The sequence below is a fragment of the Sus scrofa genome, chromosome 18 (genome assembly GCF_054392235.1).
Source record: "Sus scrofa isolate SSC_HxYL_T2T_F1_AM1 chromosome 18, Sscrofa_HxYL_maternal_Yorkshire_Landrace_v2.0, whole genome shotgun sequence".
NCBI lineage: Eukaryota > Metazoa > Chordata > Mammalia > Artiodactyla > Suidae > Sus > Sus scrofa.
In genome coordinates this window covers 22,262,762-22,280,588 of record NC_139400.1, presented here as the reverse complement: position 1 = coordinate 22,280,588, position 17,827 = coordinate 22,262,762, and the positions used below count along the sequence as shown (strand labels likewise).

At 39.1% G+C, this 17,827-nt stretch overlaps 1 protein-coding gene and 1 long non-coding RNA gene across 4 annotated transcripts in view; one reads left to right on the top strand and one right to left on the bottom strand.

Annotated features, from left to right (window-relative positions):
* Positions 1–17,827, top strand: part of LOC146394924 (uncharacterized) — a 41,381-nt gene that overhangs the window by 14,672 nt on the left and 8,882 nt on the right. The gene's annotated exons all lie outside the window — the stretch shown is intronic.
* MTPN (myotrophin) overlaps positions 267–17,827 on the bottom strand; it is a 65,235-nt gene continuing 47,674 nt past the window's right edge. The window contains exons 4-5 of one of the 3 annotated variants that reach the window (XM_021078487.2): positions 12,472–12,597; positions 267–3,495 (exon numbers count right to left, since the gene is read on the bottom strand). In XM_021078487.2, coding sequence (XP_020934146.1) covers positions 3,409–3,495; positions 12,472–12,597 — 213 coding nt within the window. In that variant the 3' untranslated portion in view covers positions 267–3,408. 3 annotated transcript variants of the gene reach the window in all.

The window sequence follows — 17,827 nt, the reverse complement described above, 5'->3', positions numbered from 1 at the left end:
TTGCTCCCAGTAACTACTGAACACTCATTACACTCAAACAATTTGTATTATTAGGAAATTGACAGAAAAGCAAAACTTCCTGATGACTAGCACAGTTTGTTTCAATTAAACCTTTCCTATGTTTTATTTTCTTTCTACTTTTTTCCCCCAGAAGTGAGATAAAAGGGGAAAATTTAGATCAATTACAAGTTTGAGTCAAAGTACTGACACAATTGTAGAGAAGACTGGAAAAGGCGACAGTAACAGGAGAAAAATGCTGACACGGCTGTAGCACAATTCAAGTTTATTCCATTTGTTCTTGCAACACAAAACTTAAAACACAGTATTATTTAGCATTCTGATGTACATGAACTAGGATAATATGAGAAACCCAATTGTGTCAAATGTATTACATTGTGGAAAAAATGAACTCAACTATATCAAAACGCACAAAGCACTAGTCATCTTCCATTACTGCTTAGAAAGATATGATTGTTTCTCCATTTACAAAATAGAATCAGGACAATTTAAATTTTTTAAATTTTGCATGCAAAACACTGCAATTGCTTATGTAGGAGGGCACTCTCACCAGCTTCTTCTATACACCATCGAGTATACAGTATTGCATGGAAGAAAACAGCAGCTCAGGTGAAGTTTTAGGAAAAAAAAAATAGGTACACACAGATTTGAAATCATTATTTGGGGGAAAGAAATCAATGAGTGGAGGCCTACTTGCTTGCAGCTTCCGCCCACCGCGTGAGTCACCTCCCCTCCATGCCCCACTGGGTTTAGAGGGTGTGCTGGGCAGAGAACTACTTGGCCAATTCCAGTGCCGTAGGGGAACTGTAATCTACAGATAACCAGCCTGAAGCTGCAAGCGGGGGTTTGTTACATACTAGTGTCGACAGGTAAATCACCTGTTTTCACTTGCTATAGTGCATACGAAATGACTGACTTAATACAAAACTACAGAACATGCAAGATTTCTTCTGAGATGTTAAATATTATTTCAGTGGAGAACAAAACTTATTTAACCTTCTACTAATGCATGTAGTACCAAAAAGCAGACAAGGTTTTAGCTTCCATTACTCAAAATATGAACATTAAGTGTTGTGAATGTCTCTGCCAAGTGGTTCAGAAATACATTATAAATAACCTAGTTTAAAAAAAAAAAGAAATTATAAACCATCTTGGTCAGTCTAGTCTATGTTTGTTATTTTTCTCAAGCAATCGCTTCATGATTACAGGTTTTACAAAATGGCTGAGAAAGAAGAAGCAGGCAAAGTAGCCTCTACTGCGTTACGCGGACACAAGGAAACACGGCACAGAGGTCCCCACGGTCTCGAGACCAGGTGACCGTAGAAAGCAGACCAGGTCAAGGAATGAATGATAGGACAATGCACTCTCTGCAGTCGCCAACTACAAAACACTTGGAAATTAAAGGCCAAAAACTGCGTGGAGGGTAAAACCGAAGCCTTTAAAAATTTTACGTAAGCAGTGTGCCAAGAGGTGGAAACAAAGATGACAAAACACATTGTCACTACGCTGACAGTTCAGGCTGACAGAGTGCCCTCCTTCCTCAATGAGGGTAGCTCTGAGTTTCCGTTTAGTGACGTTATAAAGGACTGATTACTGACTTTCAATCCAACTCCATAGGCTGCATTAAGATGGCAGATTTGCCAAATGTATCAAAGTATTTAAACCAGCATTTTGTGATTGTTTTCTTGGACACAGGGAAATTACAGGGTTAGGCTAGTTGTAAGTGAAAAAGCCACAGGATTAAAAAAAGGGTTCATGGGGGAAAAATATACACACACACAAATGCACACACCAACCAACCAATCAGCAACTGGTCAGTAAGCTTTGGTACTGGCCAGGCTGACTGTTCTTGATACTAGTTTAACCCTGCTGTAGAATGCTACATCGCCTAAAAAATCATCATTAATTCTTTATTATCCACAATCTGAATACAAGTCCCTAACCCACCCTCCCCACCCCCTTTTAAAAATTTGAGGTACATTCAATTATTGCATGACATGGCTAAGGAAAAACCCTAATATTTTTAGTAAGCTTATATGGATGGCAAGTCAAAGGAATCTTAATATTTTAAATGCGAGACAGCAAATTTAAGGGAGTATGTTTTAATTAGCTGTACTGCTCATGAAATAAACATTAGAAAATACGTCTAAATATTTTCTGGAGGTCATAAGAACACCATTTTAGGGCACTGTATTTTAAGAACACAGAATATAATTTGAAGGTGTCACATTTTATGCAATGAAAAATAGAGAAAAGAAACAAAAATGTATTATGCAGGTGGGCTGGCATACATTCAGCAGAAGCCTATCCACAACTCGGGGAGACCTGGTACCAAGCATATTTTTGAAGGGATGGGGTTAAATTTGTTCAAACAGTAAATCTCACCCCAGTGATAGCTTTGGTGAAATAATTAGCGTCCAAGATGGGTCTGAGAGAGGCATTCCAAAGACTGTTCCTTGCTTCTCCAAACATGAGGCCAATCCATTCAAAGATCAAATGAAGAAAAATCCATAGGTACTAAGACAACTGTTCTCTCTTTATATGACACTAAGAGGCTTATGGCTATGATTCTATTTTTAAATCCCCTTTTACTACCAGCAGGAGTTTGAGAGTGTTTCAATGTTCTATAAATGGCTGAATCTAGAGGAGAAAAAAAATATGCATACTGGAATGATTTCTCCTTTAGACTTCGAAAATTTGAGATTTTATAAATAAAACTAGTCAGTTGTATCTAAAGAGACATGAAATCCATGTGAAGGGGGAGAGGAAATCCACAGTTCAGCCGTCCAGCAGTTTAGGAGTGTGCCCCCTCCTCGCCTTAACTGAGCTTCCACATAAAGCTGCAAGTCACCGAGGGAAGATTTGGTCACCAACCACAGGCAGCGCTCTTGACTACGCCAGGAGATCCCCACTAGAGTGCATCTTAAGGCAGAAGGCTAGAGCTAATTGCTTATCTCAGCACCCTAAGTTACGTCACAGCAGCCACTACTGTTGGCACAGGTAGGGCTACCAAAAATGGAGAGTGGGCCTGGGTAAAATCAGACCCTCAACACAATCCGATTAATACATTAGCTAGGGAGCTGAAAAGGTCAAATGTTACCGGTATATTTAGTCTTTGCTCTCCCATGGGTATAAGCTGTGTATTTTACTGGAGATGGAAAAGAGGCTGACCTGATCAGGAATCCTAGTAAAAGCCTGATCTTGTTTTTTCCTCTCCTCCCAAACATTGTTTGTTCTGGTAGTCTGATTTGTTAGGAATTTCTCTCTCCCCTCACCCCTCTAAAAGTATTTTAGCTGAAGAAGCTGGCAGATAGAGAGTGACAGACAGACAGGCAGCAGTGTGAGGCCACAGGAGAGTCATTCTTTCAGAGCTGTTAGCCCATCCGTCCATCACTGAAGAAGGGCTTTGATTGCCTGGTTGTCAGTGGCTTCAAAGGCAGTCAGTCCATCTGGACCTTTCACAGTCTTATCAGCACCCTGGAAAAGAGAGGAGAGCGCCTTCATCATTAAATGAGCCCACAAACAGGAGAAGAGGATGAAAGGCTCGATTACTTGAATAGGTGAAACTCCTTTCTTGGTGGAGTCCATTCTATTGAAGGAAAAAGCCCCAAACAGTTGGTAAGGTTACAGAGTAAGTCGTAAAAATACCAGATTATCTTCTGGGCACTAGAAACTATAAACTACAAACACAACTTGCAAATAACTTAGGCAATGACTGGCTTTTATTTACACTATCATGTACTTACCCAATTAATTAAGCTTTGAAAAAAATCTTGGGCGTTCCCACCATGGCTCAGCAGAAACGAATCTGACTAGCATCCATGAGGATGCAGGTTTGATCCCTGGCATTGCTCAGTAGGTTAAGGATCTGAGATTGCCATGAGCTGTGGTCTAGGTCGCAAATGCGGCTTGGATCTGGCATGGCTGTGGCTGTGGCCAGCAGCTAAGCTCCAATTTAACCCCTAGCCAGGGAACCTGCATATGCCATGGGTGTGGCCCTGAAAAGACAAATCAATAAGAAGATCTCTGTGTGGTACAGAAGTGGGAGGGTGGGAGGGAAATCATTTTGCTAAAGAAGAAAGTATTAATGTGACAAAATTATTTTTTCTTCTTTGCAATACTTTTTGGACAGTGCCTAAGTATTAAATATTTCTAAAATCCAGAAGTGTCAAACTTTAATTTTACACGAATTCCTAAAGAACATGCACAATATTGGTCATTATACTTACAAAAACTTAGCAGTAGTAAATGACTGGGATGTGGGCTCTAGCCTAGGAATCCTCTCCAGCCTGTTCTCAACACATCACATGGAGAGCGCTGTTCTGGAATATTTTCCTTGCAACATGGCACTTTAGTTTTGAGAATATGTACATATACTGCTGTGTCCATCTATTCTTTTCATCTATCTTCCCTTATTAGAATAAAGATTCAACGGGAGTAGAAATCTTGTCCATATTATCCTCTCGAAAAGTGCTTCGTGTACAATAAGTGAATTGGCTCCCAAACCAGGTCGGACCCTCTTTAACACTCCCAGAGAGCAAAATCCCACCATCTGATTGAGGGCTCTCTGCTAGGTCCCACCCAACTAATCTTTATTCCCCAAAGAACCTCTAGGCTCCTGTCCTCTCCCCATCGCCAACTCTCTCACTCTTCTGTTCTAAGGCCTACAGAATTGTCTAAACTTGGCATAAATGGTCCCTAGAGACTAACGCTAGACAAATTCACCAGTCTCGTCTCCCATTAATCTTTCAATGCTCTAATCCTCCAGAATGTCTCACCATTCCTGAATGTACCAGATGCCAAAGCCTTCATACTTGCTGGCTTCCATGTGGAATGCCTTACCCGTCTTGTCTTTGGCAAATCCATTCGATCATTCAACAAATATTTACTCAAGGCCTGATGTACAGACACTGTGTAAGGGGCTGGAAAATCAAAGAAAAACAAGATAGAGTCTGCCAGTCTGGCTGGTATGGGAGAAAGACCCATCAGCCAGTAGGACATGGTGGGATGAGAACAGGCATGCCGATGAGCGGGATCCTACCCCAGAATGGGATGTGGTAGGACTAAGGAAGTCTTTGTGGATGAGGAAGCGCTTGAGCTGAGTCCTAATAAGTGCCTCCAAGTTGATTAGGTAAACCCGGAAGGAGACGACGGACATTCTAGAAAGTGTTAAATCATCACAAAGTCCTCCTCAATATGACTATGAAAGTCTCTCTTTTCTCATTTTCTAATTGGGTTTAACCACATTATGGAACACAGAGAACTTACAGTCAAATGGGAGAGAAATCGGAGTGAGAACTTCAGTGTGGTAAGAACTCCACAGGTTAAGTGACGATAATAGGGACCACTGTATTCAAAACAAGTTCTTTCTTATTCATGTCGATAACTTTTTATGGCTAGCCCCATAAAGTGTAATTCTGCATTAATAAAAAGTTATATGTCGGGAGTTCCCGTCGTGGCGCAGTGGTTAACGAATCCAACTGGGAACCATGAGGTTGCGGGTTCGGTCCCTGCCCTTGCTCAGTGGGTTAAGGATCCAGCGTTGCCCTGAGCTGTGGTGTAGGTTGCAGACGTGGCTCGGATCCAGCGTTGCTGTGGCTCTGGCGTAGGCCAGTGGCTACAGCTCAGATCAGACCCCTAGCCTGGGAACCTCCATATGCCGTGGGAGCAGCCCAAGAAATAGCAAAAAGACAAAAAAAAAAAAAAAGTTATATGTCGTAGGGAACATCTGTTGCTTTTTAGCCGCCAGAGTTCATGTCCCTTCTTTTGATAATGGCACCCCAATTTCATTTGTGGGGATCACTTGTCTCCCTGTGGAATCCTGGGACTGTAACTAAGCTCATGTATTTCTGTGGCATCACTCAGAAGAGACACTTGAGAAGTTTCTACTATCTAGAGTCACAGCTGCCATAGCTCTGGCCTCTTCTGAGCCTGGTTCTCCAGCTTTCCTGCTGATTCTATGACTAGTCCAGTATCTTCAAACATTACTTTTCTACTTGTTAGCATCAATTTGTGCTATTTGTAACCCCCAAAATCTAGCTGATAAAAGTATTTAAAATTTTATGTAAATCATTTTTCTAATTATCATACAAACTAATCACAGAACTGAGTACCCCACCACAGAACTCCTAATTCTATAAGCCAAATACAGTGAACATCTTACTGTTTCTGTCTACTCTTTTGCCCTAAAAATGTGCGTATTTCTTTGAAAAATAAATAGGTAATCATAAGAGAAACAGAGTGATTCTGTATCAGAAAAAGAAACTTAACCTTTTGTTACTGTTCTAGTGGTTATTTCCAAGGCTCTAAATGATATATTCATGCCGCTATTTGAGTTGTTAACTCTACCTATTACTTTCTGACTCCTGATACATGGATGAAGCTAGCGTACCACCACCTTCTTCCCCAAATCTCAATTTCTTAAACTTAAAATAGCACTTTGTTTCTGCATACATTTGTGATATATTTTTTAAACCTGTGTTTCTTGCTCATCAATTTTGAGGGTAACTCATTTCTCTATAAGATACTTTGCATACCTTCCCATCACTCCACCTCCTAAATCGCCGAATTTCTATTTTGTCAAGATTAACTTTTATAGTCTATAAAAACTGGGACTCCCCCTCCCCCAAAGTCATCATATTATACATTATATCCCCAGGAATTATTTATCTTAGAACTGGAAGTTTGTACCTTTTGACCACCTTCACGTCTACCCCCCACCCACCACCAAGCTGTTCTCTGTTACCTATGAGTTTTGTTTTGAGATTGCACATAAAAATGAGATAATGCAGTATTTGTCTTTATTTCACTTAGCATAATGCCCTCAAGGTCCATCCATGTTGTTGCAAATGGCAGTATTTTCTTTTTTAAAAAATAGCTGAATAATATTCCACTGCAATATGTGTGTATGCATTTTATCATTGTTTACCCAAGCATCTGTTGATAAACACTGAGGTTATTTTCATATCTTGGCTATAGTAAATAATGCTGCAGCGAACACAAGGTATAGTTATCTTCTCAAGTTAGGATTTTTGTCCCCTTCAGATAAACACCTAGAAGTGGAACTGCTGGATCACATGGTAGTCCCAATTTTTTATTTTTTGAAGAACCTCCATACTGTTTTCCACAGAGGCTGTACCAACTTACAACCCCACCAACAGGGCACAAGGGCTCCCATTTTTCCACATCCTTGCCAACACTTGCTTCTTCTTGTCTCTCTTTTTTTGGTTGTTGTTGTGCCTGTGGCATTTGGAAGTTCCCAAGTCAGGGATGAAACCTACACCACGGCAGTGACCTAAGCGGCTGCTTCAGGGACAATGCTGGATCCTTAATCCACTGTGCCACAAGGGAACTTTTCCTGCATTTTTGATAGCAGACATTTTAACAGGTATGCGGTGAAAATTCATCACGGTTTTTGATTTGCATTTCCCCTGATGATTAGTGATGTCGAGGAAACTTTTCTTGTACCTTTGGTCATCTGCATGTCTTCTTTGTAAAAATGTCTGTTTGGATACTCTGCCCATTTTAAAATCAGATTTTTCTTCTACTGAGTTTTTTTCTATTTAGTTATGTGAATTCTTTATATATATTTTGAGTATTAATATCAAATCAGATATATAATTTGAAAATATTTTTCTTCTACTTTATAGGTTGCCTTTTCATTTTGTTGGTGGTTTTCTTTGCTTTTGGTGTCAAGTTCAAAAACTCAGTGCCAAGGCAAATGTCAAAGAGCTTGCCATCTATGTTTCTTCTAGGAATTTTATGGTTTCAGGTTTTATGCTAAAGTCTTTAATCTATGTGCCTGTTTTTATGTCAGTACCATACTGTTTTTGACTCCTACATATGTGTAACAGTTCGATATCAGGAAATGTGATGTCCCTTGCTCCGTTCTCAAGATGTTTTTAGCCATTTGGGATCTGCTGTCATTCTACATAAATTTTAGCATTATTTAATCTAGATCTGTGAAAAATGCCATTGCATTTCTGATAGAAATCACATTAAATCTTGCTTTGGGCACTACGGACATTTAAACAATTTTAATTCTGCCAATGCTTGAGCACAGAATATCTTTCCATTTATTTGTGTCTTCTTCAGTATCTCTGATCAGTGTCTTACAGTTTCAGCATACAGGTCTTTTGCCTCCTTGGTTAAATTTATTCCTAAGTATTTTATTCTTTTTGATGCAACTGTAAGTGAAATTTTAAAAAATTCTCTAATAATTTGTTATTAGTGTATAGAGACCAACTGATTTTTATATATTTTGTATCCTGCAACTTTAGTGAATTAGTTGAACAGTTCTAACGGCTTTTTTTCTTTTTTAAGTGCTGTCTTTAGGGTTTTCTACATAGAATATTGTGTCATCTGCAAACAGCATTTACTTCTTCTCTTCCAATTTGAACGCCTTTTATTTCTTTTCTTGCCTAACTGCTCTGGCTAGAGGCTTCCAGTAGCATGTTAAATAAGTGGTGAGAGGAACTATCCTCATCTTGTTTCTCTCTTAGAGGAAAGTTTTCAGTTTTTCCATCATTGAGTCCCACATCAGCTGTGGGCTTGTTGCATGTGGCCTTTATTATGCTAAGGTATGTTCCTTCTACACCCAGTTTGTTGAGTGTTTTCATTATGAATGAATGCTGAATTATGTCAAATGTTTTTTCTGCATCTATTGAGATAATCATATGATTTCTACCCTTCATTTTGTTACTGTGGTATATCAGATTAACTGCACATGCTGAATCATCCTTGTGTTCCTCGAATAAATCTCAGTTATCATGGAGTATGAGCCTGTGGAATTTAGTTTGCTAATATTTGCTGAGACTTTTTGCATCTATGTTCATCAGGAATATTGGTCTGCACTTTTCTTTTCTTGTGGCATCCCTGTCTGGCTTTGGTATAGAGGTAATGCAGGCCTGGTAAAATGAGTTTGGAAGTGGTCCCGTCTGGACTATTTTTGGGAAGAGTCTGAGAAGGATTGGTATTATGTCTTCTTTAAATGTTCAACAGAACTCACCAGTAAAGCCACCTGGCCCTGAATACTGATAGATTCTTACAGCTAAAATACATAAACAATGCTTAAATTAATTCTAGGTAAACACTGTTCACTGTGGTACCTGGCAGACTACTATGAGTAGTTTTATTTCTACTATTTCAATATCACAACCCAGTGCAACCTTCCCAAATGACAGAATTAGGAGATCCACACCTGATTTTCCCAGGACCTGTTCACTCATTTACAAATAACAACTTTTGACCCTATTTGTTGTGGTCTGACTAAACTGCTCTAAAAAAGAAAGGCTTAAACACAATGGATTTAAACTAAGTTAATTTATTTTTCCCTCAAAGAACAGCAATGCTAAGTGTGCTGACCTTCACGTCTGCTTGCAGCCTGCTGGATGCGGGGTTGGGGGCTGGGATGGGAAGCCCAGAGCAAGCGGCTTCATGTTGTGAGTGATGATCTGGAAGTGACCCACATCATTTATGCACATCCCATCAGTCCAGCCTCAGACATACAGCCATACCCACTGCAAGGCAAACTGAGATACAAGGAATAGCTAGGCTGCCACATGCCCTGATAAAACTTTGGGGTTTCTCTTTCTAAAAAGAAGAGTAAAAAATGGATACAGAAAACAATTTTCAGCCTAAACTAGACTGTCCTGAAAATACTTTGGACTTGGTCATTAATATCATCTAAATGTCAAGTTCGTTCAACGTTTGTGGTATCTGAACAGTGATGACGGATTTATTCCTAACTTATTACAGCCCTAGCTCTAACGACAGTATATCTCCAGGTTCTGCCTGGCCACCTCTCCTTCCTCCTGCACCTACTCCTTCCACTCTCCACCCCCACTTGACTTTCTCTGCTTTATTTATATGCTGGGATTCTCCATGTTTCTGGCCTTTGTCACTCTTCACCACTTGCTGAATATGCTTTTGCTTGATCATCTCATCCATGTTATGATTTAACTTCCAACTTTTATCCCCCTTTTGAACATCTATCCTGACCTTTAAGCCCATATATATACACACACACATATATAAATAAAAAATATATATGGATACATGCCAGTGAGACTTATGTACTTTAAGTCCCGCAAATACTTTGAACTCAACCTTTCCTAAAATGAATCCAGAATCTTTTCCTACAAACTAGTTTCTTTCTCAGTAGTATTCATTCTCTACCATGACAAAGAATGACCTTCCAGAAAATGTGGAGACACCACATACAGTTTTTCTTTACTTCACCTGTAATGAGTCACCAAATCTTTAGACCATAATGTTCTTAACATTCTTCACCTATCATTGCTACCACTACCTTCTTGGTTCAAGATTTTCATATGAAAATTCTAAGGCAAAAGTCTGTTTTTTCACTTCTCACACTACTCCAATTCAGACTCCATACATCTTGTTTGAGTGACCTTTGTAAAATGCCAGTCTTATCATCATACTACCCACCTAAACATCTTTAATGGCATCCGCACAGAAGAGAGTGAGATACGTAACATGATGTATAAGGTAAAATCTGCTCACTACCTGCCTGCTGAATCACAGTTTTTGCTAAATCCCTTTGAGCCTATGTTGCAGCTGTGCTGAACAATCTACCTTGTTCTAAAGCATCATGCTCTTTCTTTCTGATCCCTGTGACCTTACTCACACTGCTGGCTTCTGCTTGGAACGGTACTCCCAATTTCTAAGACTGAGTTCAAGGGTCAGCCGCTTTTGAAGTTACCTGTGTCATACTTGAAGATGTAATGACATCCTTATTTATAACACACACAGCCTCTTAACTCCCACAATCACACTTGACCTCCTCTTCCTTCAGATCCCTGCTGTTACACACTCTCCCATCACAGCCATCACAACACTTTCATGCACTTGTTTTACAGTTCACTAGATGAATATATGGAAAGCAGTAACCAAGCTTATCAGTCTCTCGATTCACAAGGCCTTGCACAGTGTAAATAGCAGGCACTCAAATGAAATTATAAGAATTAAATGTTTGATGCAAACTGTTGCCTTTGGAATGGATAAGCAATGAAATCTGCTGTATAGCACTGGGAACTATATCTAGTCATTTACGATGGAGCATGATAATGTGAGAAAAAGAATGTATATATGTATGTGTGTGACTGGGTCACCTTGCTGTACAGTAGAAAATTGACAGAGCACTGTAAACCAACTACACTGGAAAAAATAAAAATCATTAAAGAATTAAACGTTTATTAAATATACTGATATAGAAAGGGACTATACATACATAAATAAAGGACTAGATAAAAACTATTATTCACTGAGGACAAATTATTGTGAGTAGATCAACAAAACACTGCCACTGTGATTAGGCTGCCCCTTAACACCACATAAAGTATTTAATTATTTCCAGGTAATTTCAATATTGAAAACCTTCAGTTTGGATTAGAATCAGGACTAGGTTCATCTGCTTATATTTAGGACATGATTCAGGCTGTGATAATGTTTCCTGGAAAAGGAGAAGGTGGCTACAGCCAAGTTAAGAGGCCCAAGTACAGAGATGGGCCATTTGTCATTCTAGGGAGTAAAATGCTTTAAAGCCTTACAAGTAATTTCTTGATTTTCGAAAGTTAGGGTTTTAGATAATCAGGTATTATCAGATAGTAAACTGCAAAATATGAGAAGTGTTTAAAAAACTCAGTTATCTCTGTTCTTGAATAGAATAGTTGACAATGTAGCTAGAAAGAAAGATAACAGCAAGAGTATCTTTATCCACTTCTTACTTCAGATAGCCCAATTCTGCTTTATGCCACCAGTTCTTAATCTGCACAAATTAGGCCAAGAAAACTGGGTTGGTAACATTTTAGAATGAAACTCTTAAATGAGAAACTTGTACTGAAGTTATCTGACATTATTGTGACGAAAGGTTTTTGTGGTGAAGATGATTATAATTATACTACTGATCAATTGTTAGTATACCAAGCAACTCTGTTTCAATGCAAAATTTAGCATTTGGGCACGCGCGTGCGCGCGCACACACACACGTGCACCAAGTCTTGGACATTTCTGTACGTGTTGCTAGACACTGTTTTATACCTTAGAATGTAACCATTATCTCAGAAATAACATGATTTGGTATATTCAACTCACTTTTGGAAAGAAGGAGGTTAGAATCAAATACAAAATGAACACCTGAATGAAAAGTGTATTTTCTTTAATGTGATATTTTAAATGTCCCATAAGGACTCTTAAAATGTAAAGGAACAAAGTAATTCTTTGTCCATTCCTTTTAACCCCTGATTCAACTGTTACATTCCATGAGGCCTTCTGGAACTTCCCAGTCAGCTGGCTCCCTCTCCTCCTGTATGCCCTTGCTGATCATACTTCAGGGCAGTTACTGTAGCTTGGCTCCATGTCTCCTGCAATCCTCTTCTCTACACTTTCCTTTCCTATAGAAGCTGAAAAAGTAAACAAAAAACAAACACAAACCTCCAGCCTCCCGTAAAGGCAATGGTGGCCATGTGGCACAAATCTGGCCTCTCTCCTGGACAGCTGTCCTCTTCCAGTAAAGCTCCAGGGGAGAGGGTCTTCAGCTCTGTCCCCTGGTCTCCCTGCCTAAAACACACACACAACGCCTGGAGCAATCATCTTGTGAACACAAAGACTGGGGAAGATGGGAGCAGAGTTTGGGGTACTGAGGACACGGCGGAGCCAGCTGCTCAGCCTTGCGCTGCATGCCTTCAGGCATCTGGTTAAGAGCCACTGCCCCTTTTTTGGCTGTGGCATCCAGTGGGCTGCAGCAGTGAAAGCACTGAATCCCCAGACTACCAGGGAAGTCCCCCTCTTTTTTTTTTTTTCTGAGATATAATCAATATAGAACACTGTATTAGTTTTAGATATACAACATACTGATTTGATATATGTACATATTGCAAAATGATTATAAGATTAGTTAACACCGATCACCATACAAAGTTCCCAAGTTTTCTTCTTGTGATGTGAACTTTTAAGATATATTCTCTTAACAACTTTTACATACACAGTACAGTATAGGTAACTAGTCACCATGCTACACACACACCTCCAGAACTTACTTATCTGGTAACTCGAAGTTTGTACCTTTTGACGCTCTTCACCGTTTCTGACCCCTCCAACCTGCCGACCCCCATCTCTGACAACCACTAATCTCTTCTATCTGGGAGTTTATTTTTGTTCTAGATTCCACATGTAAGTGAGATCATGCAGTATTTGTCTTTATTTTATTTAGCATAATGCCTTCAAGGTCCATCCATGTTGTCACAAATGGTAAGGATGTACTGCACAGCAGGGGGAATGTAGCTAGTACTTTAGAGCAACTACACATGGAGTATTACCTTAAAAACTGTGAATCACTATACCCTACACCTATAACTTATATAATATTGTACATCAACTACACTTCAATAAAAAAATAAATAAAGCAGGTGGTGTGGTTCAAGGACATACTGAAGCTGGCTGCAAATTCCAGTTTTACTAGAAATTAGCTATGTAACTTTAGGCAAGTTTCTTAACCTCTCTGTGCTACTTTCTGCATCTATAAATAAAATGGTAAACCTAACATGACTTCTACAAAATATTCTAGTTCAAAAATTCTATTTCTGTTAAAATAAGAACTAATTATACGGTGGAATATTATTCAGCCACAAAATGAGCCAATTTCTTGTTTAAATCTCCACAATCAGAAGTTTTCGTTAGTTGAACTTTACTTCTCTTATAGCGCTTTCCACAGGCCCTAATCACCTGGTAGGTGTGCTTTCCTGGCTATGCCACAGGACCCGATGTTAAATCCAGCTTTTCTAACTTCAGTGCCGTGCTCTTCTTCTGCAGCACCCTGTGCCTCTCTAAACAAGGTGCTCACCGCACCACAGGGAAGGACATGTATAAATGACACCACTTGCCTCAGGAAGCCTTTAACTGACATGATGGGATAAGTGCTGTTATTTAAATCTCTTTCAAATGAAAAAAAGATTCTTATAACCTCAATAAACTCTTAAGAAGCTGAGGCAGTCACCCCAACTTATTTCTATAACAATAACTAACAAATGAAGACCCCACCTCTGAGCAGTGAGGAATTCCACGTGTCTTTTCACTTGCTTTCTCAGATGGACACAGTGACTATATAGGGACTACATTTTCAGGTGCATATATAATGGTCTTGGATTTGTTTATATCACTCATGTGAAAATAGGATTTTTAACATCTCTACTGCAGTCATATCTAGCAATAGAAAGATCATTTGAAGGTTTCAGAGAAAAGTTCACCATGGAAATACAGGGCTGGGGTAAAGTATAAAGGAGCCTTCAAATACTTTCTTCAAAGACAGACAGTGAACTATTATATTACTCATGAGGTGGAATATTGTAAGTTTTAGATGAATAGGTTTATTTGTACTCAAAACAGTTATTTTCATAAAACCAGTTTTTCAGGGAACACTCATTTTTATAGCAGGTCTTCCCTTTTTTGAGAAATTCCTCAGTTTCTTGTATCAATCCTAACTGGTCTTATTATTTGCTGAGAATTTGACAATCTCAGTACTGTTGCCAATGACTTGCACATATCATCTCATTTAACTACTTGGCTACACTGAGAGGCAGTGCAATACAGTGGTTACAAACACAAGCTCTGGAGCCAAAGAGATGGGTGTGAATGCTAACTCTCCTTCTAACCAGCTGTGTGATCCTGAGAAAGCTTCCTAATGACACGTGGCTCAGCTTCCCCATGGTAACATGGGGGATAAAAATCGTACCTACTTCACGGCATCACTGTGTTGATTAAAGGAGTTCATACATGTGAAGCACTTTAATGGTATTTCCTATGTACAAGCACTATTTTAACTATGAACTAATTTATCCTCTCATCAACTCTATGTGATAAGTACTGACTCCATGTTGCAGAAAAGAAAGCTCAAGCTGAGATGGTAAGGAACTTGCTCGAAGCCATAGGGCTATTAAGGAAGAAGTGAGAACCAAATGATGTCATAACACACAGTTTATGTCACTAGCACAAACTATCTAAAATAATGATATACTCCAGTCTAAAAGAGCTAAATACGTAAAACACAACGATGAGCTTACAATGTACATACTTGTGGATGACATTTGTGAGATGACTCAAAAGAGCTTAACAACTGTTCTATTTCAGTTATTTAGAGGGTGAATTTTCTTTTTCTTTTTCTTTCTTTTTTTTTTTTTTTTTTTGTCTTTTTGTCTTTTGTCTTTTTTGCTGTTGTTGCTATTTCTTGGGCCGCTCCCGCGGCATATGGAGGTTCCCAGGCCAGGGGTTGAATCGGAGCTGTAGCCACTGGCCTACGCCAGAGCCACAGCAACGCGGGATCCGAGCCTCGTCTGCAACCTACATCACAGCTCACGGCAACGCCGGATCGTTAACCCACTGAGCAAGGGCAGGGACCGAACCCGCAACCTCATGGTTCCTAGTCGGATTCGTTAACCACTGCGCCATGACGGGAACTCCTAGAGGGTGAATTTTCTAGCTCCATCAACTCCAATAGGCCTATTATAATGCAGTTCTTCTTAAAATAAGGCAATTCAGAAAGGCATCGCTGATTTCTCTGCAGGTTACATGGCCTAAAATCTTTCTGAAGCCTGACTTGCCTGTGTTATACAGAACAGAACTTGGGGGGTTCCAAGTAATCATAACATGTGTGCATGAGGATGTGTGAAGCTGTTTAGATTTTACTGGGAGTGGAACAGTGAGTAACTTGAGTAAAAAATGGTTGTACCTACACGCACACCTATTTGTTTAGGCTGAAAATTCAGGGCTGACTACTCAGCCCTGATATCTTACACACTTGATTTTCAATTCAAGCATCAAAATCTCTACCATAGATACTTCTTGAGGCTTTGACAGTGCTGGTGTTTGAGAGAGGTATTAACATTTTATTATTAACTGGCTGCTTGATTTTTAATACAGCACAGAAAATACAGTGAGAAAATAACGTCAATGTTATCAGACGAAATGGTTTTCCCTCTTTTTAAAAAATGTTTTTATTGGAGTATAAGTTGACTTACAGTATTATATTAGTTTCAGGTGAATTGCAAAGTGAATCAGTTATACCCATATCCATTCTTTTTTCCACCATATAGGTTATTACAGAACATTGAGATTTCCCTGTGCTATATAGTAGGTCCTTATTAGTTATCTATAGTATATAAACAGTAGTGTGTATATGTTATTTCCATCCTCCTAACTTATCCCTCCCTCTAATAGTTTCCCCTATGGTAACCAAAGGTTTGATTCTGAAATCCTTGAGTCTGTTTCCATTTTGTGAATAAGTTATGTGTATTGTTTTAAATTAGATTCTACATATAAATGATATCATTTGATATCTGTCTGTCTCTGTCTGACTTAACTGCACTTAGTATGATAATCTCTAGGTCCATCCATGTTGCTGCAAATGGCATTATTTTGTTCCTTTTTATGGCTGAGTAATATAGTCCATTATATGTATGTACCACATCTGTTTTATCCATTCCTCTAATAATGGACATTTAGGTTGCAGGTATCTTCTCAAATTATGGTTTTCTCTGGATATATGCCCAGGAGTGGGACTGCTGGATTATATGGTAGTTCTACATTTAGTTTTCTGAGGAATTTCCATACTGTTCTCCATGGTGGTTGCACCAACTTACATTCCCACTAATAGTGTAGGAGGGTTCCTTTTTCTCCACACCCTCTCCAGCAGTTATTGTTTGTAGACTTTTAAAAAAATTTTTTTTGTCTTTTTGCCTTTCCAGGGCCGCACTTGCGGCATATGGTGGTTCCCAGGCTAGGGGTCTAACAGGAGCTATAGCCGCTGGCCTATACCACAGCAACGCGGGATATGAGCCGCATCTGCAACCTACACCACAGCTCATGGCAATGCTGGATCCTTAACCCACTGAGCAAGGTCAGGGATCGAACCTGCAACTTCATGGTTCCTAGTCGGATTCGTTAACCACTGAGCCACGACGGGAACTCCATGTTTGTAGACTTTTTGATGATGGCCATTCTTACTGGTGTGAGGTAATGCGTCACTGTAGTTCTGATTTGCATTTCTCTAGTAATTAGTGATGTTGAGCATCTTTTCATGTGCTTTTTGGCCATCTGTCTTCTCTGGAGAAGAGTCTGTTTAGATCTTCTGTTTTTTAATTGGCTTTTTTTTTTTTTTCAGTATAAAGCTGATGAGATATTTGTGTATTTTGGAGATTAATCCTTTTTAGGTTTTTCATTTGCAAAGATTTTTTCCCATTCTGTGGGTTTTTTCTTTTTTAGTGGTTTCCTTTGCTGTGCAGAAACTTTTAAGTTTAATTAGGTCCCAATTTGTTTATTTTTTTATTTCCACTACTCTAGGTGGTAGATCAAAAAAGATCTTGTCAAAGAATGTTCTGCTATATTTCCCTCTAGTTTTATAGTATTTAGCCTTATATTTATGTCTTTAATCCACTTTGAGCTTATTTTTGTGTATAATGTTACAGAATATTCTAATTTCACTCTTTCACATGTAGCCATTCAGTTTTCCCGGCACCACTTATTGAAGAGACTTCCTCTTCTCCACTGTATATTTTTGCCTCCTTTGCCACAGATTAGTTGACCACAGGTACATGGGTTTATCTCTGGGCTTTTTATCCTGTTCTACTGATCTGTATTTGTTTTTGTGCCAGTACCATACTGTTTTGATGGCTGCAGCTTTGCAGTATAGTCTGATGTCAGGGAGTCTGATTCCTCCAGTTCCATTTTCCTTTTTCAAAGACTGCTTTGGCTATTTGGAGTCTTTTGCATTTCTATATAAATTAATTTTTTTTTTGTT